The sequence below is a fragment of the Hemiscyllium ocellatum genome, chromosome 28 (assembly GCF_020745735.1).
Source record: "Hemiscyllium ocellatum isolate sHemOce1 chromosome 28, sHemOce1.pat.X.cur, whole genome shotgun sequence".
NCBI lineage: Eukaryota > Metazoa > Chordata > Chondrichthyes > Orectolobiformes > Hemiscylliidae > Hemiscyllium > Hemiscyllium ocellatum.
The window spans coordinates 21,798,913-21,825,625 of record NC_083428.1 but is presented as its reverse complement, the minus strand read 5'-3'; the positions used below and the strand labels follow the sequence as shown (position 1 = coordinate 21,825,625).

Here is a 26,713-nt window from a genome sequence, read left to right as displayed (position 1 = left end):
TAGCACCAGCTGTTCTAAACAGAAGGCGGCTGGAAAGTTATTGACAAAGCGGATAGAAGAGCAAGTGGAACTGATATTGAGGATGCCCAGAATAAAAGACGAAAAGCATTGCTAATGGTCATAAAGGAAAGATCTAGATGCAAAAATGGTGTTGATGATAGGTGTGAATATTCAAAAGTAGGTTGGCTTTGCTGAGAGCAACTCCATGCATTAAAGATACTGGGAGGGAGGGAGTGTAATGAAAATGGAAGACAGTGTACATTATCTGAAGTTGTTGAACTCAATATTGGAGTTCTGAAGGCAGTATAGTGCTTAGACAGAAAATGAGCAGCTGTTTCTCAAATTTGCATTGGGTTTCACTGGAACAAAACAACAATAGGCCTAGGACAAAAATATTAACATGAGAGCAAGATGCAAATTGGACTGGCAAGTAACTGGAAGGTCAGAGTCATTTTTACAGATAGAGGAGAGGTGTGCCACAATGCACCAAGGTAAAGGAGACTGCACTGTGAGCAGTGAATACAACATACTGAACTGAATTCAACTTATTGTCACGTGTACCAAGGCACAGTGAAGGGCTTTGTCTTGCAAGCAATACAGGCAGATCACATAGTTCAATAGCATAGATAAGTAAACAATAGGTAAACAGCAGCAAAAACAAAAACACAGGTACTAGATTGAAAGAAGTATGAGTAATTTGTTAATTTACCTGGAAGGTGAGCTTGAGGTTTTGGACAGAGGACAAAAGAAATAAAAATGCAAGTTGCATGGGAAATGCAACTACATGGGAAAGTACCATGGGGAAGTTGAGAAAGTGTTAGGAGTGACACAAGAGCGGACCAAGGTGTCACAGAAGAAATGGTCCCTGAAGAATACTGACAAGTGAGAGGAGGGAAAGATGTATTTAATGGAAGGTAGTGGAAATGGCAGACAAAACTCCTTTGAATGCATAAACTGGGAGAGTGGAAAGTCACCTGACGTCCCCGTTGACACTCTAATTCGTTTGGCTGAACTGGTCCTCACCCTCAACAATTTCTCATTCGAATCGTCCCACTTCCTCCAGACGAAAGGGGTAGCCATGGGCACCCGCATGGGTCCCAGCTATGCCTGTCTCTTACTCGGCTAGGTGGAACAGTCTATCTTCTGCAGTTACATTAGCACCACTCCCCACCTCTTTCACCGTTACATTGATGACTGCATCGGTGCCACTTCATGCTCCCACGAGAAGCTTGAACAGTTCATCAACTTAACCAACACATTCCACCAGACCTTAAATTCACCTGGACTATCTCTAACACCTTCCTTCCCTTCCTGGACCTCTCCATCTCCATCAACGGTAACAGATTCAATACTGATATTTTCTACAAACCTACCAACTCCCACATCTACCTGGATTACACCTCCCATCCTGCCTCCTGCAAAAATGTTATCCCTTATTTCCAATTCCTATGCCTCCCCCACATCTGATCCCAGGAGGACCAGTTCCACTACAGATCACACCAGATGGCTTTCTTTTTTAAAGACCGCAATTCCCCCTCCTATGTGGTTAATGATGCCCTCCAGTGCATCTCATCCACTTCCAGCACCTCTACCCTCAAACCCCACCCCTCCAACTGCAACAAGGACACCCCACCCCTTCCACCCCACCAACCTCTGTATACATCACAGCATCCTCCACCATTTCTGCCACCAACAAGCGAACCCCACCACCAGAGATATATTTCCCTCCCCAACCCTCTTCCACATTCCGTAAAGACCGTTCCTCCACAACTCCCTCGTCAGGTCTACGCCCTCCAACAACCCACCCTCCCCTCCTGTTACCTTCCCCTGTCACCGCAGGAATTGCAAAACCTGTGCCCACACCTCCTCCCTTGCCTCCGTCCAAGGCCCCAAAGGAGCCTTTCACATCCATCAAAGTTTCACCTGCACTTCCACAGATGTCATTCACTGTATCCATTGCTCCCGATACGCTCTCCTCTACATTGGGGAGACAGGACAGCTACTCGCAGAGCACTTTAGGGAATATCTCCAGGACACCTGCACCAATAGCACCAACCAACCTCACCACCCTATGGCCGAACATTTCAACTCCCCCTCCCACTCTGCCAAGGACATGCAGGTCTTGGGCCTCCTCCATCGCCACTCCTTTACAATCCAATGCCTGGAGGAAGAACGCCTCCTCTTCCGCCTTGGTACCCTCCAACCCCATGACATCAATACGAATTTCACCAGTTTCCTCATTTCCCCACCTTATCCCAGTTCCAACCTTCCAGCTCAGCACGACCTGTCCCACCTGTCCATCTTCCTTCCCACCTATCTGTTCCACCCACGTTTCTGACCTATCACCATTACCCCACCTCCATCCACCTATTGCACTCTCAGTTACCTTCCCCCAGCCCCCACCCCCCGCTCCCATTTATCTTCCACCCCAAGGATCCCAGCCTCATTCCTGATGAAGTGCTTTTGCCCGAAATGTTGATTTTCCTGCTCCTCGGATGCTGCCTGACCTGCTGTGCTTTTCCAGCAGCACACTCTCGACTCTAATCTCCAGCATCTGCAGTCCTCATTTTTGCCAACATTATTCTAGTTCTGGAAGGGAAGGGAAGGGAAGGGAAGGAGTGAGGGCAGAAGTGGAGGAAATGGGTTAGGTATGGTTGAAGCCCCTGTCAACAATAATGGGTTAATCCTCAGTTCAGGAAAAAGGAAAACATATCTGAGGCATCCCAATGGAAAGTGGTATCATTGGAACAGATACATTGGAGATGGAGAAACTGGAAGGATTGAATGCAGTCCTTACTGGAAACAAGGTCAAAGAAGATTTGGTCAAGTCAATTAGGTCAGTGCATAAAAATAGATCTAAAGTCTTTATGTCTGCATAAGTACAGTAATTTTCAATATAAAATATTCAGGAATATATTTTCTGAGAATATCAAGCAGGGATATGCTTGAAGCTGCTCCTATTACATTTGTGAAAGTACGAGCAAAACCCTAACGACACATTTAACCAGGGCCATTTCCAAGAAAGCTTCTGGATTGAAAATGCGTTTATGTTTTTGGCTCAGCAGGAAAGACTTGCTAACGTGAAATATCAGATTTGAGGTATTCATTGTAGACTACTCAAAAAAGAGAAAGAAACTTACAGCATATTTCCTTGTCTTAAAGCAGAGGAAGAAAGGTTCCTTGACTTGGGTGTGATATGTCCTGTTGTTAGCTCTGACTTCCCAGGTTTGGTCTGCAAAGTAGAAATTCAACATCCGTTGGGTTTATGGTTTATCTACTGATTTTCGCAGACTATCTGTCTCAATCCTTAGAACCTTTCCTCTTTATATCTGATTACGTATTTTCTGCCTTTTGGAGGGACACAGTTTCCAGTATATGGCAAAGATTAATACGAATTTTCTCTGCTCATTACAACCTCTCACTGCTCTCTCCTCTGCCACTCCTGACCCCACTGCTGTCTCCTGCTCTATTCTGACTGACACTGTTCCCATCAAAGTTACTCTCTCCCTATTAATATCACTAAGATAGAGAACAAGCTGGCTGAAGGTAAGTAACAAGATACACAGAGAAAAAAAGCAAAATACTATGAATGCTAGAACTCTGAAATAAACAAATATAAAGAATGCTGGAGAAACTCAGTTAGTCTGACAGCATCTGTGGAGAGAAATAGAATTAACATTTTCAGTCCGATATGATTCTCCTTGGTGGGTGGTGTCCCCACGTGTAAATGTGGTATCTGTGTCAGGGTGTTGACATGGATACCACCATGACATGTGGGGACAGCACCCACCATGTACAAGACAGGTGCTCATGTGACTCGGCCAATGTTGTCTATCTCATAAGCTGCAGGCAAGAATGCCCTGAGGTATGGTACGTTGGTGAGACTGAGCAGAGGCTGCAGCAACGAATGAATGCACATCACACAACCATCACCAGTCAGTAGTGTTCCCTCCCAATCGGAGAACACTTCGGTTGTCCGGGACATTTGGCCTCGGACCTTCAGGTGACCATCCTCCAAGGTGGACATCGGGACAGGCAACAACACAAAGTGGCCGAGCAGAGGCTGATAGCCAAGTTTGGTACCTATGGGGATGGTTTCAACCGCGACATTGGGTTCATTCACACTACAGGTGACCCCACTGCACTATACTCTCACTCAGGTACACACACACACACTCAGTGTCCCCTGCATGTACACACATATAAGTTTGTGGAGTGAATTTGTATTTGCAGAATTATATTTCATTTTGCTCAAAAACTGCATAAATCCATATAAGATTCTGGAAATCCCATTTTAGAAATAGAATCAGTCTGACCTAACACTGACAGACTTTAACCTCACACCTTCAATGCATTATCTGAACTGAGATGGCAACTATTGTTAAAGTTATCTTGAAAGTGTATCTTTAAGAAACTTCTGGGGATTACATATGAAGGAACCAAACGATCATGATCATTCTAAAAGATGAAGGACTTAAGCTAAATTTGTTTAATATTACCTTCTATGACACTACAATCCTGTTGCTATACATTCTGTGTTGTGTTATCCTGCTCCACAACCACCTGATGAAGAAGTAACACTCTGAAAGCTAGTACCTCCAAATAAACCTGTTGGACTATAACCTGGTGTTGTGTGATTTTTAACTTTGTTCATCCCAGTCGAACACCGGCACCTCCACATCTTGTCAAAGCTTTCCATCTTACACTCATTAGGACAATTTCAAAGAAAACTAATTCAAGTGCAAAACTAACATTCATGTAACATGACAGGAGATTGTTTGACAAGTGGACTATGATTGACAGCAGCATAGGTTTTCCCTTGAATTGGTATTTTGGAAATTGACCTGATGAGTGCAAGATAAAAAGCTTTGACAAGTTGTGCCTTTTATCATCAACACTCAAGTTCTGTACTACCAATTAATCTTGCTGGGAACAGTACTACGGGAGACCAATGGGTGCCAGCAGTGAAAAGTGAATCCACACTGCAGGGTCTGCAAATGGCACAGTCACATCATCATTGAAAACATTGCTCAGGAGCTTGCAATATGTGGAATACAATATTAAGCAGACCATTTCAAGGCTAATGTAAATGGTTTAAAAATATGATATAGTCAGGACATTATCTATAAAATGGACAGCAACCCCCTGTTGCTCTCTGAGGATACATTTTGAAATTAACAGGCTGAGTATAATTTTCTCCTTTGTTACAAAATGATTGCTGATGTGCCTTAACACTCAGCAAGCAACAGAAGATCAGACTGAAATCACTGCCAAATCCTAGCAAGTCTCTGCCAAAGGAGGGCTCAGTCTGCTTTATTCAAAATTAATACTTTAGTGTTAGTAAAGACCCAGCTTACCCACTCATTTCTTGCTAAATTGAAAATTTGTGTTTTCCTCAATTTGTTTGAGCAATGCAGAGCTTCCAGTATAACTCTGCACTGCTTGAGGCCGGCAATACTCTAAATCTGACACTATACCCTCTGTATTAAATCACAACGCTTCATAATGGAATTCAAAGTATTAGATAGCAGGAGTTTTGTGTGCTTTCTGTACTATTATGAATGCTCTAATGAAGAACACTAGATTAAATGTCCCTAACATTAGTGTAATACCATGCCAGCTGCAGAATTTGATATCAGCTTTGGCTATATGCTGAGCATTAAAACCAAGCATCGAAAATAAGAGTCTTATGCTAGAATGCTGCTGTAATTCACACCATTTTCAGATAAATGCAAAAAATGCAGAAGATGAAAGGTCTGAACCTATATCTACACAATAATCCCTCTCTATGTATGTAAAGTGAAAAGAACCAGAAGGTCAGCTCAGAGAACTGTTCAAGGGATAGCAGTGCATTAACCATAGTTCAAACCAAGGGACTAATCCTGAACAAACAAAAATGAAAGAACTGTGAATGCTGGAATTCAGAAACAAATGCAGAAATTGCTGGAAAAACTCAGCAGGTCTGGCAACACGTGTGGAGAGAAATCACAGTTAATGTTTCGGTTCCAGTGACACTTCTTGAGAACTCATTTCAAAACAAGGGATTCATCCACTGAACTTTTATTTCTTGAAACAATACACAAAACATAACTTATACCTTGCAGATGACTTCCTAACCTTATTATGTCCTGTTATAATTATTAATGCTTTCAAAAGTGTTACTGTTCATATTTGGAAACAAATGTTGCATTAAATCTGAAAGCAAAGTACGCGTTGCCTCTACGATGCAACTAACTTTTATACTCTTCAAAACAATTTTCTTCCTGCATTTTTCTCACATTCTATAAGCTGCCTTGGTCAGAGACTAACTGCGGGAAGGGATGCTCCTGCATCCATAGAGACTGGCAGTCTTCTCTCTCCTTTCTTGGAGGAAGACTAGTCATCCCCAGGTTGGCCTACAATCAGGAATTTGCTACGGGTGTGAAATACTAACATGCAACCTGCACTGCGCTACTCTTCAGTCCAGCCCTTTATATGATCACTTTCCCAAGGGGTGGGGTTCTGCTAGCATCCCAAACTTCAGATTCTTCAGAGCCACAAAGCTTGCAGAACAAATAAAATTTCGGAAGATTGGAGGAGGTGTCAGCCATTCAGCTTATCAAGTCTGCTCCATAATTCAATTAATCATTTACCTCAATGCCACTTCCTTGTGCTTCTCTGGTTGTCAATGCTCTCTAGGAAAAAAGTACTTTCTGTCTTGATCATGCACAATGATTCAGCTTCCACAGAGTTCAGGGTTAAGGAGTTCCAAAGATTCAATATTCTCAAAGTGAAAACATCAAATTTCATCCCAGTTTGGAACGGCCTACCCGTTACTCTGTGATTATATCTCCTATTTCTAAAGTCACCAATCAGAAGATAGATCCTATTTACTTCCATCCTGTCAAATCTTGTAAGAATTCTATAATTTCAATGGGATCACCTCTCATTCTCTGAAACTCAAGAGAATACAAGCCCAGTTTTCTCAATCACTTCTCATAAGAACATTCTACCGTCTGAGGAATTAGGATGGTGGTCCTTGGTTGCACACTGTCTGTGGCAAGTACTCTCTTCCTGAGATAAGGAGGTCAAAACAATACATAATATGCCAGGTATAGAACATATAACAGAGAACAATACAGCGCAGAACACGGCCTTCGGCCCTCGATGTTGTGCTGACCTGTGAACTAACCTAAGCCCATCCCCCTATACAACCCCATCATTATCCATGTGTTTATCCGAGGACTGTTTAAATGTCTCTAATGTGGCTGAGTTAACTACATTGGCAGGCAGGGCATCCCACGCCCTTACCACTCTCTGAGTAAAGAACCTACCTCTGACATTTGTCTCAAATCTATCACCCCTCAATTTGCAGCTATGCCCCCTTGTACAAGCTGACGTCATCATCCTCGGAAAAAGGCTTTCACTGTCTACCCGATCTAATCCTCTGGTCATTTTGTATATCTCTATCAAATTCCCTCTTAGCCTTCTTCTTTCCAACGAGAACAGATCCAAGTTTCTCAGCCTTTCCTCATATAAACTTCCCTCCAGACCATGCTACATCCTGGTAAATCTCCTCGGCACCTTTTCCAATACTTCCACATCCTTCCAGTAATGGGGTGACCAGAACTGGACACAATATTCCAAGTGCAGCCGCACTAGCGTTTCATATATTTGCAGCATGACATTATGGCTCTGGAACTCAATCCCTCTACCAATAAAATCTAACACACCACATGCCTTCGTAACAGCACTATCAACCTGGGTGGCAACTTTCAGGGATCTATGTACATGGACTCCAAGATCCCTCTTCACATTCACTACCAAGAATCTTTCCATTAACCCAGTACTCTGCCTTCCTGTTATTCTTCCCAAAGTGAATCACCTCACATTGAAGTCTGTTTGCCATCTCTCAGCCCAATTCTGCAGTTTATCCAAGTCCCCTTGCAACCTGCAACATTCTCCCACAATGTCCACTACTCCACTGACTTTAGTATAATCTGCAAACTTACTAACTCATCCACCTATGCCTGTGTCCAAGTCATTTATAAAAATGACAAACAGCAGTGGTCCCAAACAGATCCTTGTGGCACACCACTAGTAACCGGACTCCAGGCTGAATATTTTCCAGTTTCTAATCCAAACTGCTAAATCACCCTCAATCCCATGCCTCTGCATTTTCTTCAACAGCCTACCATGTGAAACCTTATGAAAGGTTTTACTGAAGTCCATGACAGCACGTCAACTGCCCTACCCTCATCTAAATGCGTGGTCACCTTCTCAAAAAACTCAATGAGGTTTGTGGGACATGACTTGCCATGTTGACTATCTGCAATCAAATTGTTGCCTGCTAGATGATTATAAATCCTCTCTCTTATAATCCTTTCCAAAACGTTTCCAACAACAGACATAAGATCATTGGTCTATATTACCTGGGTCATCTCTACTGCCCTTCTTAAACAAGGACACAACATGTGCAATCCTCCAATCCTCTGGTACTAAACCTGTAGACAATGACAACTCAAAGATCAAGGCCGAAGGCTCCAACATCTCCTCCCTAGCTTTCCAGAGAATCCTTAGATAAATCTTATCCAACCCTGGAGACTTGTCTATTTTTACTCCTTCTAGAATTGATAACACCTTTTCCTTACAAACCTCGATCCTTTCTAGTCTAATATCCCATAACCCAATTCTTCTCCTCTACAATATTCTCCTTTCCTGAATGAAAAGGAATGAGAAATATTTGTTTAGCACCTCTCCGATCTCCAAAGTATCCACACACAACTTCCCACTTCTGTCTTTGACTGGTCCTATTCCTACCCTAGTCATCCATTTATTCCTCACATACCTACAGAAAGCTTTAGAGTTCTCCTTTATTCTACCTGTTAAAGACTTTTTATGTCCCTTCCTTGTTCTTCTTAACTCTCACTTTAAATCCTTCCTCACGAATCTGTAACTCTCCATCGCCTCATCTGAACCATCTCATCTCAACATCACATACAATCTGGGCAGCACGGTGGCACAGTGGTTAGCACTGCTGCCTCACAGCGCCTGAGACCCGGGTTCAATTCCTGACTCAGGCCACTGACTGTGTGGAGTTTGCACGTTCTCCCCGTGTCTGTGTGGGTTTCCTCCGGGTGCTCCGGTTTCCTCCCACAGTCCAAAGATGTGCAGGTCAGGTGAATTGACCATGCTAAATTGCCCGTAGTGTTAGGTAAGGGGTAAATGTAGGGGTATGGGTGGGTTGCGCTTCGGCGGGTCGGTGTGGACTTGTTGGGCCGAAGGGCCTGTTTCCACACTGTAAGTAATCTAATCTAATCTCAGTTATCTGTAAGAATAATAGGGTGGTTTTGATAGGGGATATTAACTTTCCAAACATAGACTGGGACTGCCATAGTGTTAAAGGTTTTGATGGAGAGGAATTTGTTAAGTGTACACAAGACAATTTTCTGATTCAGTGTGTGGATGTACCTACTAGAGATGGTGCAAAACTTGACCTACTCTTGGGAAATAAGTTCTAAAATGGAGAAAGGCCAATTTTGACGGTATTTGACAAGAACTATCGAAAGCTGTTTGGGGGCAGATGTTCGCAGGTAAAGGGACGGCTGGAAAATGGGAAGCCTTCAGAAATGAGATAACGAGAATCCAGAGAAAGTATATTCCTGTTAGGGTGAAAGGAAAGGCTGGTAGGTATAGGGAATGCTGGATGATTAAAGAAATTTAGGTTTTGGTTAAGAAAAAAAAGGAAGCATATGTCAGGTACAGACAGGATAGATCGAGTGAATCCTTAAGAGAGTATAAAGGCAGTAGGAGTATAGGGAATGCTGGATGACTAAATAAATTGAGAGTTTGGTTAAGAAAAGGAAGGAAGCATATGTCAGGTATAGACAGGAAAGATCAAGAGAATCCTTAGAAGAGTATAAAAGAAGTCAGAGTATACTTAAGAGGGAAATCAGGAGGGCAAAACAGGAACATGAGATAGCTTTGGCAAATAGAATTAAGGAGAATCCAAAGGGTTTTTACAAATACATTAAGGTCAAAAGGGTAACTAGGGAGAGAATAGAGTACCTCAAAGATTAGCAACGCGGCCTTTGTGTGGAGCCACAGAAAATGGGGGAGATACTAAACAAGTATTTTGCATCAGTATTTACTGTGAAAAAGGATATGGAAGATATAGACTGTAGGGGAATAGATGGTGACATCTTGCAAAATGTCCATATTACAGAGAAGGAAGTGCGGATGTCTTGAAATGCATAAAAGTGGATAAACCCCCAGGACCTGATCAGGTGTATCCAAGAACTCTGTGGGAAGCTAGAGAAGTGATTGCTGGGCCTCTCACTCAGATATTTGTATCATTGATAGTCACAGATGAGGCACCGGAAGACTGGAGGTTGACTAACGTGGTGCCACTGTTTAAGAAGGGTGGTAAGGACAAGCCAGGGAACTATAGACTGGTGAGCTTGATGTCGGTGGTGGGCAAGTTGTTGGAGAGAATCCTGAGGGATAGGATGTACATGTATCTGGAAAGGCAAGGACTGATTCGGGATAGTCAACATGGCTTTGTGCATGAGAAATCGTGTCTCCCAAACTTGATTGAGTTTTTTGAAGAAGTAACAAAGAGGATTGATGAGGGAAGAGTGGTAGATGTGATCTATATGGACTTCAGTAAGGTGTTCAACAAGGTTCCCCATGGGAGACTGATTAACAAGGTTAGATCTCATTGAATATAGGGAGAACTAGCCATTTGGATACAGAACTGGCTCAAAGGTAGAAGACAGAGGGTGGTGGTGGAGGGTTGTTTTTCAGACTGGAAGCCTGTGACCAGTGGAGGGCCACAAGGATCGATCCTGGGTCCTCTACTTTTTGTCATTTACATAAATGATTTGGATGCGAGCACAAGAGGTACAATTAATAAGTTTGCAGATGACAACAAAATCAGACATGTAGTGGACAGTAAAGAGGGTTACCTCAGATTACAACAGGATCTGGACCAGATGGGCCAATGGGCTGGGAAGTGGAAGATGGAGTTTAATTCAGATAAATGCGAATTGCTGCATTTTGGGAAAGCAAATCTTAGCAGGACTTATACACTTAATGGTAATGCCCTAGGGAGAGTTGCTGAACAAAGAGACCTTGGAGGAGTGCAGGTTCATAGCTCCTTGAAAGTAATATCGCAGATAGAATAGTGAAGAAGGTGGTTGGTATGCTTTCGTTTATTGATCAGAGTATTGAGTACAGGAGCTGGGAGGTCATGTTGCGACTGTATAGGACATTGGTAAGGCCACTTGGAATATTGCATGCAATTCTGGTCTCCTTCCTATCGGAAAGATGTTGTGAAACTTGAAAGGGTTCAGAAAAGATTTACAAAGATGTTGCCAGGGTTGGAGGAGTTGAGCCATAGGCTGGGGCTGAACAGGCGGGGGCTGTTTTCCCTGGAGCATCAGAGGCTGAGAGGTGACCTTATAGAGGTTTACAAAATTATAGGGGCATAGATAGGGTAAATAGTCTTTTCCCTGGGGTTGGGGAGTCCAGAACTAGAGGCCAAGAGTTTAGGGTGAGAGGGGAAAGATATAAAGGAGACCTGAGGGGCAACATTTTCTCACAGAGGGTGGTACGGGTATGGACTGAACTGCTAGAGGAAGTGGTGGAGGCTGGTACAATTGCAACATTTAAGAGGCATTTGGATGAGTATATGAATAGGAAGGGTTTGGATGGATATGGGCCAGGTGCTGGCAGATGGGACCAGATTGGGTTAGGATATCTGTCAGCATGGACAGGTTGGACCGAAGGGTCTGTTTCCATGCTGTACATCTCTATGACTCTAAAAGCCTTCTAACAATGCAAATACACCTCACCCACTGGTTCTCCGATATCTACACTACATATAACATCTCAAAAAAGCCCCAAACAGTATTGTCTTACAACTGCTCCATTTTAAACAGTAGAATGGGCCAATCCAGCAAGATACCAAGAGCATCTTGAAGCCTTTTAACATATGACATTTCTAGTATCTTTGCCACAGACTAATTGAGTATTTCCCTTTTTGAAGTGTCATCACTGTTATAATATAGCAACGGCGGAGTGAATTTGCACACAGCAAGGTCCCCCAAACACCAACGTAATAATAATCTGATGATCTGTTTTTTGATGTTAATGAGAAACACACTTTGTTCAAGGCACTGAAGAAAGCTCTCCTGATCTCAAAATGTTGTCGTAGGGGAATTAATGTCCACTTAGTGGTGGCTCCTAGGCTCTGGGTTTAATGTCTAATCTGAAACACAGCTCTGCACTATATTGGAATGTCAGCTGAGATATTGTGCTGAATTCCCTTGCATCCACAGCTTTCTGACTCAGAAGCAAGGGTGATTTCACTGAGCTATAATTACAGCCCTAAATGGAAGAGCTGGGTGAAGTAATTCCATATTTATTGATATTCGTAAGACCATCAGTACCTTCTTTTCCTGGTGTCTCCAAGTCAGTGGGTAAAAGCTGGGTTAGAGTTAAAATTAGAAGGGGCCTTTGAAATACAGTGTGGTTACAGCACTCTAGGAGACTATTCAACCCATCATGTTTGTGCAGCCAGGAACAAGTCATCTGGTGCCATTCCTCTTCCATTTCCCTATAGTCCTGTAATTATTTATCCTTTCCAGGTAATGATCCAACTCCTTTCTGAAATATTCAACTGGCCCTGCCTCCACTCGTCTCAAACACTGCAGTTCAGGTCATACCCACTCATTGTGTGAAGCATGGTTTTCTCATGTTGTCGTCATTTATTTCACCAGTTGCCTGAGATCTATTCCCTCTAGCTCTTGTTCTTTCCACCAATGAGAACAGTTTTTCCAAGCTGAGACGCCTCATGATTTTGGATGCTTCTACCAAATCTCATCTCAACGTTATCTGCAGCAAGGGAAATAGTCCCAATCCTCCAATCTTTTCACAGAACCAGAGCTCCTCATGTTTGGAACTACTTCTGAAATCATTCTGCATCCTTGTTAAAGCCATTACATCGTTCCTACAAGTTGCTGCCCAAAATCTAATGGTCCAATTGAGGACGGAGCAGTGTTTTATACAGGTTTAATATAACTTCCTTGTTTTTGCATGCTATGCTCCATTAGTTAAAAGCCAAAATGTTACATGGTTTAGTAACTACACTCTTAACTTGTCCTTCCACCATCACTGACTTGTGCATCTATACACCCAGGTCTCTTGGCTCCTGCACGCCCTTTAGAGTTGTAAACTTTCTTTTCTGTCATCTTTCCACATTTGTCCAACCAAAATGAGAAACTGAACAGGTTCCCAGCATTACATTTCATCTGACACTTCACCACCAAACTGTCTAGGTCCTTTTAAAATTCTACGCCATCCTCATCATGTTTCACATTACTTCCATGTTTTGAATAACTACAAAGTTTGGTCAAGGTCATTACTAAACATCAGGCTGGAGGGGAAGTCAGTTTAGCTCAGTTGGCTGGACAGCTGGTTTGCAATGTAGAGTGATGCAAGCAACGTGGGTTCAATTTTCACACTGGCTGAGGTTACCTTGAAAGGTTTTCCGCCTCAACCTCTCCCCTCACCTGAGACCTGGTGATCCTTTGCTTAAACCACCACCAGTTCTCTCTCTTTCATTACAGAGCAGTTCTATGGTGGGTTAACTCTTACAGCAATGTTAACTTTACCATGTACATCAAGGAAAACAGGGGAACTCCATGATAAACAATACTTTAGTCTATAAAAAACTATTCACTGATACTCTTTCTTTCCTGTCACATAGCCAATATCAGATCCATGTCGCTTCTGTCTCTACTATTCCACAAGCTATAACTTTGCTCTCAGCTTTCTGATGTAACAGAGTATCAAGTTTCTTATGGATATACATGTATACCACAAATAACACTACCATTACCAATATTCTGCTACTAAATCAAAAAAATCAAGCAAGGTAGTTAAACATGACGTGCCCTTAACAAATCTTTAATAAATTAACCCCATTTTCCCAAATGACTATTAAGTTGTTCTGAATTCTTGTTTCTAAAAACTTCCCTATCATCAAGGTTGAACTAACTGGCCTGTAGTTTAGCTTTACAAATATTTTTAAACAGGATATTACATTTTCAATTCCCTTGGTGCCTTATTGTTTTTAAGTACAGACAGTCTATCTGATTGGTCCTTCCTGTCAATGCTAAACCTTTCAAGTGTCTCAATTGCCTTCTCTTTCGCCAAGAGCATTTTCTTCCTTGGTAAAAACAGATTCAAAGTGTTCTTTCATTACTTCAACCACACCTAGCCTCAAAAACCTTTTTTTGGTTTCTTGGCCCATTTCCTCCTTTTACTACTCTTTTACAATATGTGCACTTCAAAAAGAATTTTGTATTTGATTTTATGATAGATGCTCTCTCTCCCCATACTCTCTTTGCTTTTCATATTTGTTTTCTCAGATCCATTCTAAACTTTTCCTATTCATCTTGACTTTCAATTGTATTATCTTTCTTAATTTCTATCCCTGTCAGCATCTGGGGAACACTAAACCTTTGTTCTGAGTGCAGGCAGTGCCAACTTCTCTCAGATCTCTGCTGATTCCACTCCAGCCAACCACACACTTTTACTTTTTCACATTTCTCAGTGTATTGAGCTGTTGACTTAAGTCACCTTCAAATAACTGAGATTAAAGTGCAAAAAGTTTCAGTGTTTGTAAATTCACATTCAAATACTCCACACCCCAGCACTAGGTGCCAGTATACAATTCTAACAGATAATAGCACTGAGCATGTAACATCAATGTACAAATACATTACCTTTCCTTAGTTGAAATGTCTCAAAATTATTTGAATTTGAACATTCAAAAGTGGTCATTATGGAAATTCCTGTCAAAAAAATAAAAATAGCTACTTAATAAACTCAAGGTTAAAACTGAGAACATATAATATACCATAAGCTAGAAGTACAATACAGGACTAAATTACAGAAGGAAATGTTTCGTACCTGGAACCCTCCCAGCAGGGTTAACCTAGGATTCACTTCAGCCAACTACACTGTAAATAGAACGGATGAAAATTAACACATGCAAAATATTGCTTTGATAATAGAAACACATTGTGCTGGTCTAATTTATGATGTCTCAGTACACTTCCTACATTTAGGTACCATGGTTCTCATTAATCTTTGAGACAGATTAATGAGAAATTGAGATCCCAGTAAGAATTTCAATTTTGGAACAGTCTCCATGGAAGCTCAACAGTTTTACAGTTAGTTATTTTTTACAATTGAATGTTTTTTAAATGGAAGCCATTAAGGCTGTAATTCTAAATTGCTACAAGTGGTATTTTAAATTCCTTCAAATATATTTTAACTTTGTAATATGGTAGTTTATTAATAAAAATACACAAATTGCAACACTAAAAATGAGATACAGCTGGTTGGAGGGCTTGACCTTGGTCTATGTCCTCAATCCAGTCTCATGTTTTGTCCAGTTTTGTGATTTAATAGTCACCTCAGCTGCATTTATGCATCATATCCAAATGGACATTAAAAAGAAATTTAACATTGTTTCTTACAAACATTTAGAATATATACAACCTGACATTAAGCCTCTGTAATCTCCTCCAACCCTACGGCCGAGCTTAGACTTCAGGTCTGATTTCTTATTGCTAAACATACTCCCTGCAATTTAGAGACACATAGAACACTGGACAATCAGCAGTAAAGGCAGAAATACTCTGCAAAGCTTAGATTTTTTTGTTTACTCATTATTAACAAAATGACCTCTTAAGGAATATGTTCAAGGTTATTACGAATTTTAGCTTTAGAAAACAATGTAAAACACTCAACATTTTAATCCAAATTCATGATGTCATTCAAATACCTCAAATGAGTTGCAGCTTTTCAATCTTTGGCTCTGTACAATTGTACCAAGTGACAGACCATTACAACACTGGCTTCTAAAAGGATCTGCAGGGTAAGCCCTTTTGCGCCACTTTAATTCAATAGCCAAATTTAAATTTTACATTTAGAAACCCCATAAAGTTTGTATTAGTTATACAGAAGCAGACCATTTGATCTAACAAGTTCATCTTGGTGTTCAAACTTCCCCAGCAAACTACCAACTGAGACAGATACAAGCAAGGAATTGAGAAGCAAGAAGTACAGAAAGAACTTAAAATAAAGGAAGGGCTGACCATGCCTTCAAAAGTAAAATGATTGTCTCATGACTTATTCCCACAATGCACACCCCACAGTGAACATGTTGCATCAGTAAAACACAGTAAAATAACTGTGGGAAGTACTTCACATCTAACTCAATCAGTTCCCCACCTAATTTTTACTGTCTCATTTCTAGTTGACATTCCCTTAGCAGACTTTACGCTATTCAAACACAGTGGTTTGGAAGACAAAATCTGCAGTAATAATGGACTGACATTTCCATACCGAAAACACAATTCACCCAGATTTCAAACAATGAAATTTGTCCAACTTGATTTTGGAAGAACTATTTGTGTCAATTCCTTGAAAAGGTAATTTTGTACATGTCAGGACAAGGCTACGACAGACTAAAATAAAAGTGAAAAATGTGGGACATCCCAATTTAATCATACATTTTTCCAGCAACACTGTCGCTGCTGTCTGAAACATTTCACTTTCCAGTCCCATTCTCTGCACTTAAAAATATTTTTTTGAATATTTATGTAACTCCCATTTTAAGAATTGCTGATTCATTTTCCACTTCTGTCGCACATGGGCTCTACTTGTCCTAAAAATAAAGTTAAATTTTCTCCTACCCTCTCTCATATTTCTTTTGTGAGGATCTTAAACTCATTCATCTGCAGTGACCAACCTCTCAACAAGCTACCAACTGAGATGGACGAAATCAAGGAAGAAGCAAGGAATGTAGAAGGAACTTAAAATAAAAGGGAGGGCTTTCAATCAGCTGAACATGTCTTTAAAAGTAAAATGATTGTTTCATGTATCATTCATACAAAGCACACCTCACAGTGAATATATTGTCTCAATAAAACAGACAGTAAAGTTACTGTGGGAACCACAGGAGTTCCAGGTGTTACTCCGCACATTCCATTAATACCCAAACTGAACTGGCTCATCATAACTTTTGCAAAAACATGATTGCATATTGAGCCAAACGAAATGCTAAAGAAGCAAGACATTTGGGCCAGTTGATAGTCCAAGCTAACTTTGAGTTTTGTTAAATCATAAATTTGAAAATTAACAATCTGTATTCATCAAAGGTTCAAGTGTGCTACAATCTTTGGGACACAGTACCCTATATTAAATTCAATAAATTTCTTTATTGTTAACACATCCTTCATCTTCACAAAATTATTTCTGGCCCTCGTTATCCTTCTAACTTCAGTATTCTTCTCTTCTCATTTGTCCTAGATTTGTACACTTGTTCCAGTGTGATCCTATCCACTTCAGTTTCCATTCTAATACATCTAATATATTCCAGCTAACTACTACTGCTTTTGTCCATAGCAGTTTTAATTGGCCAGTCCATTATTGCTCTAATCATACCTCCTCATGCCCTGGATTTCCAGAAGTTCAAAATCTACTACTGCTACGCTTCAGTATATGTCTGCAAACTACTCAGTTTTAAAAAGCTGAATAAACATACATGTCATTGTCAAGGCAGTATGACACAAACAAGTGGTAATAGCAGGGTATTTGCAATAAGGGCTACACTAATAAATGACAGAACAGAACAACAGTGACCAATAACTAGACTTCACCTTTTAGATAGTCTGCTGTTGGAGCCTCTCACCTTGTTATTGCAAGGCGTCTCCAACTGGTATAATTGGAGCAAAATATCGCAGACGCTGAAAATCTAAAATTAAAACAAACATGCTGGAGAAGCTCAGCAGATCTGGCAGCAGCTGCGCAGAGAGAAACAGAGTTATCGTTTCAAGTCTTGTATGGCTCTTCATCAGAACTCTTCCTCTGCTGCTGGTTTTGCTGTGGCTTGAGATGGGCCCTCTGCTGTGTGTCAGTTGGACTAGGACAGTTGTGGCAGGTCGCTCTCTCTCTCTCTCTCTCTCTGGAGTTCTGGTACACTATCACTTAATTGGACAGCTGAGCCCCTTGGGATTAGCTGAAGATGAAATAACATGTTTTACATGAGGTCAGTGGGAGTGGCGTCGACACCAGAAGTGAAACTGAAAGTCTTGGCTGATGAGTCAGTTTGGAAATTTACGGTAATTGCTGAAAGTAATGGCCTTTATTGTAGATGTGTTGTGACCAAACCCTTTCTTTAGATATTAAGATTTTTTGTAAATCAAGAATACTGACTGTACAGAAAGTCAGTGAGAAAACACAGAGTAAGCAGAGAGTGATTACATATTCACTGAATGTTACAATGCTAACATCTGCGTGCATGTCCTGGTTACAGAATCTTACTTCCTGTTGTCACACTTCTAGTCAACTTTTTTTCTTATAGATTCCAAATTTATAATGGGTAGTACCAATTATCATGTTTTTTTTGTTTAAACTATTATAAATGTGCCATGTGCTAAGCAGCTGTACAGCAGGGAAATTTCTAAACATAAAATAAACTGCAGCACAGGCACTGAATTTTTTTTATTCAGTCACAGGATGAGAATATTGTTGGCTCAGCCAGCATTTATTGTCCATCCCTAAAACCCAGATTGACTGAAAGAGTGTTTGTTCCCCCAATTAAAATAATTCCAATTTCATGTGCCCATAATGTTCTCATTTCCTTCGATACCTTACTCTTTCAACAGGCAGTTATATTATGCTTTTAATGCAATAAAACTTCCCACAACATGGCAGCGAGCTATATGACAAGGAATTAGATTAAGTCAAAGTTTTTTGATCAGGAACATGGGTTTCAAGGAGCGCCCTAAGTGAGAAAGTGAAGTGGAGAAGCAGAGAGCTAGTTTGACGGAATTTCAAACCTTGCAGCTGAGGCAAGCAAAGGTATGCCCACAGTGATAGAATGATTACAATCTAGAATGCATATGGAGATTAGATCTAGATGGGTGTTGAATTCCAGAGTATGCAGGGCCAGAGAAGATTACAGAATACAGGAAGGGTGAAGCCATGGATTTCAAAACAAAAAGATTTTAAAAATCAAAATATTGTTTGACGGGGCCAGTGCAGGTCGGCAAGCAATATGAATAATTACTGAGACAGAAAATATAAATGACAGTTTTGGATGATGTCAGGTTATTTTAGGTAGGATGTGAGGGAACAGGTAGCATTGGAATAGTTGAGTATGGAGGTGGCAAAAGTATCAATGAGGATTTCAGCAGCAGATGAGCAAAGTCAGAGCAAACTCAGTTATAGAAATGGAAACAGACAGGCTTAGTGATGGCATGAGTATGCGGAAGCAAATTCAGGGTCCAAATATGACAGCAATGTTCTGATTTACAGCTTAGTCTATGAATGTCACTTTCAAACATTGACCTCACCATTTTTAAACATCACAACCTTTGTTTGTACATTCCGAAGCTTCATAACCACCTTTGTAAAAATTGGTTTCTACTGATGTCTTTCCAATAACTATTATATTTAATCTTCTACATCCTGATGTAGATCTATTTCTATTTATTCTGCCTCATCTTCATGCCTTCATATGATTAAATAATTCACCCTGCTGTTCTATAAGACTGTTGATTACAGTCTTTCTTTGTACTGACACTGTCTCTTTCCAAGCAGTGCACAGTGAGTAGTGACACTAAACTAGTACCTACACTACATTCTTTAGATAATTTCACTTGTGTAATTTATCGGCTAAGTCTAAGCAGTGTGGAATTTTTGGAGGGTTTCTTGCTACGGAGATCAGCGGAATTTCTCACCATTCCTACCAAACATTCCTCATTAACTAGTGCCCAATTGATTTCTCTTCCTCACTTCCAATTCTGTTTCCAGAACAACTGTTTCTGTGCTGTTTGCAGATCAATCCCCCACTCAGCAGATTTCTACTGAAAGACCACATCCCCTGAACCATACCATCTTTAAAAGCCCATGTGCACCGGAGTGCACATCTTAGTGCGGAGCTGCCCGACATGGTTCCAAGCATTTACTAAGATAAGAAGTTAAATAGTAATGAGGTGAATTGTCAGGCTAATAAAATGATTATCAATTTGTAATCGCCCTTCCTTGGCAATTTGGCACTCCCAACGAGAAACTCACCTCTTGCTCAGCAAAACCATAAATGATGCAGTGAGATGCTCCCAATGTCGAGATGGGGCTCACTGGAGTTTTCATCCAATATTGTCACAAATCTCACCATAGCCCACATGCTCAGACTCCTATAACATTCCATTGTCTATGCCTTGCCATTAAAGCTAGTATTCCATTACATACAATGTTTTAAAGCAGAAAAGTCAAGCTATGAAGCCTCAAAACAATCATTAAACCTTGGTAATGATGCAGGTGATTGTCAATCTGATATATGAAAACCCAAATTAAATCATTATTAAATCTTTTATTGAAGGAATTAATTTTATAAGAATGCCTTTAACTAAAATTAAAAAATTTGAAAACTATTAATCGTCTTTGACAACTGATGTAAAGAGTTCATCATTCTGAGTCACTTCGGTCATAGGATCATCATAAGGATCCCACTGTGGATCAGATTTAAAAATCATCTATCCACAACAAATTGTCTGCAGGTATTCCACAATTTGAATGATATCCAGATACATTGTGCACTAATAATATTTCAGGATTTGATGACAAACTGCACAAGACATTATTTCAAGTTTTCCCCACCCTTCCTAATGATTCTGATTTTGACACCTTTCTAGAACCGCTGAAATGACATGCAGACTGCTTTGTGTGGGCATTTCTTAAATTCCTACAACAGTCAGAGGGAAAATGAGAAACAGATTTGTAAGGAGGTCTCAGTTATCTGTAAGAATAATAGGATGGGTATGGTAGGGGACTTTAACTTTCCAAACATAGACTGGGACTGCCATAATGTTAAGGGTTTAGATGGAGAGGAATTTGTTAAGTACGAACAAGAAAATTTTCTGAGTCAGTATGTGAATGTACCTACTAGAGGAGGTGCAAAACGTGACCTACTCTTGGGAAATAAGGCAGGGCAGGTGACTGAGGTGTCAGTGGGGGGGCACTTTGGGGCCAGTGACCATCATTCTATTCGTTTTAAAATAGTGTTGGAAAAGGACAGTCAAGATCTAAAAGTTGAAGTTCTAAATTGGAGGAAGGCCAATTTTGATGGTATTAGACAAATACTTTCAAATCCCGATTGGGGGCAGATGTTAACAAGCAAAGGGACGGCTGGAAAATGGGAAGCCTTCAGAAATGAGATAATGAGAATCCAGAGAAAGTATATTCCTGTCAGGGTGAAACGAAAGGCTTGTAGGTATAGGGAATGCTGGATGATTAAAGAAATTGAGGTTTTGGTTAAGAAAAAGAAAGAAGCATATGTCAGGTACAGACAGGATAGATCGAGTGAATCCTTAGGAGAGTATAAAGGCAGTAGGAGTATAGGGAATGCTGGATGACTAAATAAATTGAGAGTTTGGTTAAGAAAAGGAAGGAAGCATATGTCAGGTATAGACAGGAAAGATCGAGAGAATCCTTAGAAGAGTATAAAAGAAGTCGGAGTATACTTAAGAGGGAAATCAGGAGGGCAAAACAGGAACATGAGATAGCTTTGGCAAATAGACGAGTGGTGAACGGTGCTGAACATCGTGCAATCATTGGCGAATATCACCACTTCTGACCTTATGACAGAAGGAAGGTCACTGATGAAGCAGCTGAAGATGGTTGGGCTGAGGACACTATGCCCTCTAGTTATGGACTCCCCCATCCCAGGGAAAAGACCTTGTCTGTTTATCCTATCCATGTCCCTCATGATTTTATAAACCTCTATAAAGTCACCCCCTCAGCTACCAATGTTCCAGTGAAAACAGCCCCAGCCTGTTCAGCTCTCCCTATAGCTCAAATCCTCCAACCCTGGCAACATCCTTGTAAATCTTTTCTGAACCCTTTCAAGTTTCACAACATCCTTCGATAGGAAGACCAGAATTGCATGCAATATTTCAAACTGGCCTAACCAATGTCCTATACAGCTGCAACATGACCTCCCAACTCCTATACTCAATGTTCTGACCAATAAGGGCAAGGATACCAAACACCTTCTTCACTATCCTATCTACCTGTGACACTACTTTCAAGGAACTATGAACCTGCACTCCAAGGTCTCTTTGTTCAGCAACATTCCCTAGGACCTTACCATTAAGGGTACTTGTACCTGAAAACTGCAATTAGTTTTACCTTCAGGGTAAATTTTCATCTTCACCACATGTACTGTCTCTAACCCATACTATTTTCATTCATTCAATATCTGTGCAATGAAATTCAAGTAGGCTTTATAATGGCTGTAAATTCACTCTGCCAGTTTATTGCCCACATGATTAAGATGAAATTTCCATGTTCAATGTCACTGAAAATTTATTATGTTCCCATACTAATCATAAGCAGGACAGGAACAACTAGTTGGTTGGCATGACAATATTTGCCATCCTATTTCAAAGCTATGAAAGTGAAGACTTACAGAGCTTGTTAAAAATACTTAGAGAGAGTGTTTTTTTCAAGAACATCAATGAAGTATGATTTTGTCCAATGGTAAATTGGGCATTCTAAGCATTTTTTTAAATTCAACTGTAAATTCAATACATGCTCTGCAATCAATCTGTGCTACTATTTTTAATTATTTGATGTGTCTTAGTATCATTTTTCTTTCATGAATTTTCCACTGAAGTGTTACCCATGCTCAAATGTGTGTAAATATCAAACACAGTGCATGCATCCATGGTGTATGTCCCATAACAAACCAACAACATGCAGAGACAGCTTAACTGTGACAACTTCAACAATAGAGAGGTGTCTTTGTATTTCAAATCAGCAGGGTGTATATTCATTAATAAAAGTCTTCAGTTTATGTACCATCTTCACGAAATTTGTTGTCAAAATATAAAAGGGAGAATTGGAATGTTATTGCTCATCTGCCTACTTTCAGAAATTGATTCAAAAAGAAGATAAAAACTAAGCATAAGATAAGATTACCTATATTTCATTTATAAGCACTATCTTTATGAAATCTTACTCCATGTTTGTTTTTCCCAATTTATGTAGTCTTTTTCCACTTCCTCATATACTAAGTTTTTCATTTATGTCATACATTGCTTGTTTGGCATCAACATTCTTGGATCATGTCCAATAAGAAATCATCAACCCACCACCATTTGATGTTCAACAGCATTATCATCACTAAATCCCCCACTTTCCATATCCTGTGAGTTATGCTTCTTGTTTGGATGCCTGAATATCTGGTTTGGGAGTTGGTGCCAGGGTTGCAGTTAGCTCAAAATCTGATCTAGCATTTCAGAGTTAAAAGCATTCACAGGTGTTGCCTTTCAAATGAGATGTAAAAGTCTGGCCTTTCAGATTAATGTGAAGAAACCGATTTTGAATAAGTATAGGGTTTATCATTGAACAGAAACTTAACTAGACCAGCCATTTAAATATTATGGCTACAAAACCAGATCAGAGTCTGATGGTCAGCAACTCACTTCCCGTGTCTCCAGTATCTGTTCACCATCTACAAAGCACAGCTCAAGAGCAATCTCCATTTACCTGAGCGAGTGCAGCTTCAATAACACTCAAGATGCTTGACATCCAGGACAAAGCAGCTGCTTGATTGTCACCACACCTATCACCTTCAACATCCAGTGCCTTCATGCAGATATACAGTGGAAACAGTGTGTACCTCTTCAAGATTCACTGTTCTAAATTCCCCAAGCCTCTTCCAAAACACAACCTCTACCACCCAGAATGATAAAAGCAGTGAACTCCTCCAACTGAAAATTCCCTTGAAAACCACACAACATCCTGACTTGGAACTGTATTGCGACTCCTTCATTGTTGCTGGGTCAAAATCCAGAACTGCCTTCTAACAGCACCATGGGAGTCCCAATACCAAGACTGGTTCAAGAATACAGCTTCTCAAAGGCAATAAGGATGGACAATAAATGCTGGTCTAGCCAGCAGCATCCATGTCCCATGACTGAACTTAAAGAAAACTCCTCTATACTTCTTCAAACTTCACTTCTTTACATTCATTTGAGAGGCCAGATTTTTCTATCTCACTCGAGAGGCAACACCTGTGACCTTATAACACTGGAGTGCCCAAAAGACTTTGAGTTAATTGCAACAGCTCCTCGACCAAGGAAATTCAGGCATCCAAACAGGAAGCATCTTTGCCAGAAAATAAGGAAAATGTTTCATGCCATTGAAAATGAAGTAATATAAAATAAGTCAGAAATTAACAAGACACTTTTAGATGGATGTGAAACTAACAAGTTCCAATAATGAATCTGAAACCACCAGACGATCCAGTCTATTTTTCAATACCATGTTCCTAAACAGATGAGAAATTGACCAGTAAAGGTTCATTTTATGCAGTTAATACACTTCACATGAAAATATTACTGTCCAGTTGAAAAGCTCACCATTACTAAAAGAAAGCATCACCTATATACTTGTCAGCCAGACTATCGAGGTTGGTTTGCAAAGGTTAGTTGTGTACACTATCACCTTCCTGCTCTTCCATTGCTTTGTGCTGCTCACCAATCATATCGATACTGAGGGCCTTGATCATAACAACTTAGTACAACATGCAATATGCTGCTGTCACTATTTAGATTTACTTGTTATAACTCACTACCCAGCAGTGAAGTCTGTGGGATTTTTGCAGAAATGTCAGTAGGAATGGTTACAACAAATAAGTCACATCTATGAAGAGTCACCACTCTACCTTCTCTGTCCCTCAAACATATTTAGTAAACTTGATTAGAAACATAAGAACAGGAGTAGCTCATTCAGCCCCTCGAGCTCATTCCACCATTCAATTAGGTCATAGCTAATCTGTGGCCTAACTCCATATACTTGCCTTTGGCCCATATCTCTTAACACTTTACTCAACAAAAATTTATCAATGTTAGATTAATGTGGAGTGATAGTACAATGTGTTCTCCTTAGCAGTATGTCATGGCTTTGCAAAGTTCCCTGGTCATGTTTGTACTTCCCATTAGCATAGTTGTTGATTTGTGCACAAGTTGCTACATAGATGTTGTCTGAGAGGAAAACTATAATACATAAAACTCCATCTGCTTCTGCTGTTGCCTCAATGGCCCTGAGTGTAAACTCAGTGCTTTTTAGCATTTCCAAAACTGTCTGGTACAGCTCTTCTGCATGACTGAAAATGCTGAGATTCTCTTTTGGTGTTTTATACAAGCAAATCCGAAACACTCTACTTCCTTCATTTTCATGACTCCCATTGTGCAAGAGAGTTCAAGACCTTGATTTTGTGCCCTTCCCACTGAAGAAACATTTGTGTGTTTTAGTAAAAATCTTTTAAAAAGGACAGTTTTTACAATGTTTAACCCATTTTTATTTGCCTTTTTTATATTATTTCAGACTACATGGAGTAATGGAGTCACATAGCAAGGATACAGACCCTTTGGTTCAACCAGTCCATGCCTATCATAATCCTAAACTAAATCCCACCCACTTGCACCTGGTCCATATCCCTTCAAATATTTCTTATTCATGTACTTATCCAAATGTCTTTTAAACATTGTAATTGCACCTGCATCCACCAGCTTCATCAGGAAGTTGATTCCACGTATGAACCACTCTCTGTGTAAAAAGTTGTCCTTCATGTCTTTATAAATTTTTCTCCTCTCAGTTTAAATATATGCCCCCTAGTTTTGAACTCCCTCACCCTAGGGGAAAATACCCTTACTATTCATCTTAAATATGCCCCTCATGATATTATATACACCTATAAGGTCACCTTCAAACTCCTAAGCTCCAGTGAAAAAGGTCCCAGCCTATCCAGCCTCTCCTTATAACTGAAACCCTCCATTCCCAACAAAATCCTGATAATTATTTTCTGAACCCGCTCCAGCTTAATAATATCCTTCCATATTAGGTCAATCAGAACTGGACACAGTACTCCCAAAGAGGCCTCACCAGTGTTAATATAATGTCCCAACTCCCATATCCAAAGGTCTAAGCAATGAAGGCAAGCATGTTAAACGCATTTTTAATCATCCAGTCTGCATGTGACGCAAACTTTAAGGAATTATGTACCTAAACCCAAATAAAAGTGAGAGGGCACTAATAATGGAACAATGCAAATGACATTTCTTTATAGAAGATTTTTGCATAGAATCCCTACACTGTAAAAACAGGGCCTTCAGCCTAACAAGTCCACACTGACCCTCCGAAGAGTAACCCACCCAGATCCATTCCTTCACGGTGGCACAGTGGTTAGCACTGCTGTCTCACAGCGCCTGAGACCTAGGTTCAATTCCCGACTCAGACGACTGACTGTGTGGAGTTTGCAGTGTTAGGTAAGGGGTAAACGTAGGGGTATGGGTGGGTAGCACTTCGGCGGGTCGGTGTGGACTTGTTGGGCCGAAGGGCCTGTTTCCACACTGTAAGTAATCTAATCTAATGCACCTAACCTACACATCCCTGAACACTATGGGCAATTTAGCATGGCCAATTCACCTGACCTGCACATCTTTGGACTGTGGGAGGAAACTGAAGCACCTGTGCAAACTCCACACAGATAGTCGCCCAAGGCTAGAATCGAACCCAGGTCCCTGGCACTATGAGGCAGCAGTGCTAGCCACTGTGCCACCCATTGGTTTTCTTAGCAGTTTAG

General features: G+C 40.5%; 1 protein-coding gene across 5 annotated transcripts in view; it reads right to left on the bottom strand.

Moving 5' to 3' along the window:
- LOC132828933 (phospholipid-transporting ATPase IC-like) overlaps positions 1-26,713 on the bottom strand; it is a 120,048-nt gene that overhangs the window by 90,458 nt on the left and 2,877 nt on the right. For 3 of the 5 annotated variants that reach the window (XM_060846143.1, XM_060846145.1, XM_060846144.1), the window contains exons 2-4: positions 14,959-15,008; positions 14,772-14,840; positions 3,141-3,232 (exon numbers count right to left, since the gene is read on the bottom strand). In XM_060846143.1, coding sequence (XP_060702126.1) covers positions 3,141-3,232; positions 14,772-14,829 — 150 coding nt within the window. In that variant the 5' untranslated portion in view covers positions 14,830-14,840; positions 14,959-15,008. Of the gene's footprint in view, positions 1-3,140; positions 3,233-14,771; positions 14,841-14,958; positions 15,009-17,717; positions 17,795-26,713 lie in introns of those variants that run through there. The other 2 variants (XM_060846146.1, XM_060846147.1) reach the window with 2 other exon arrangements.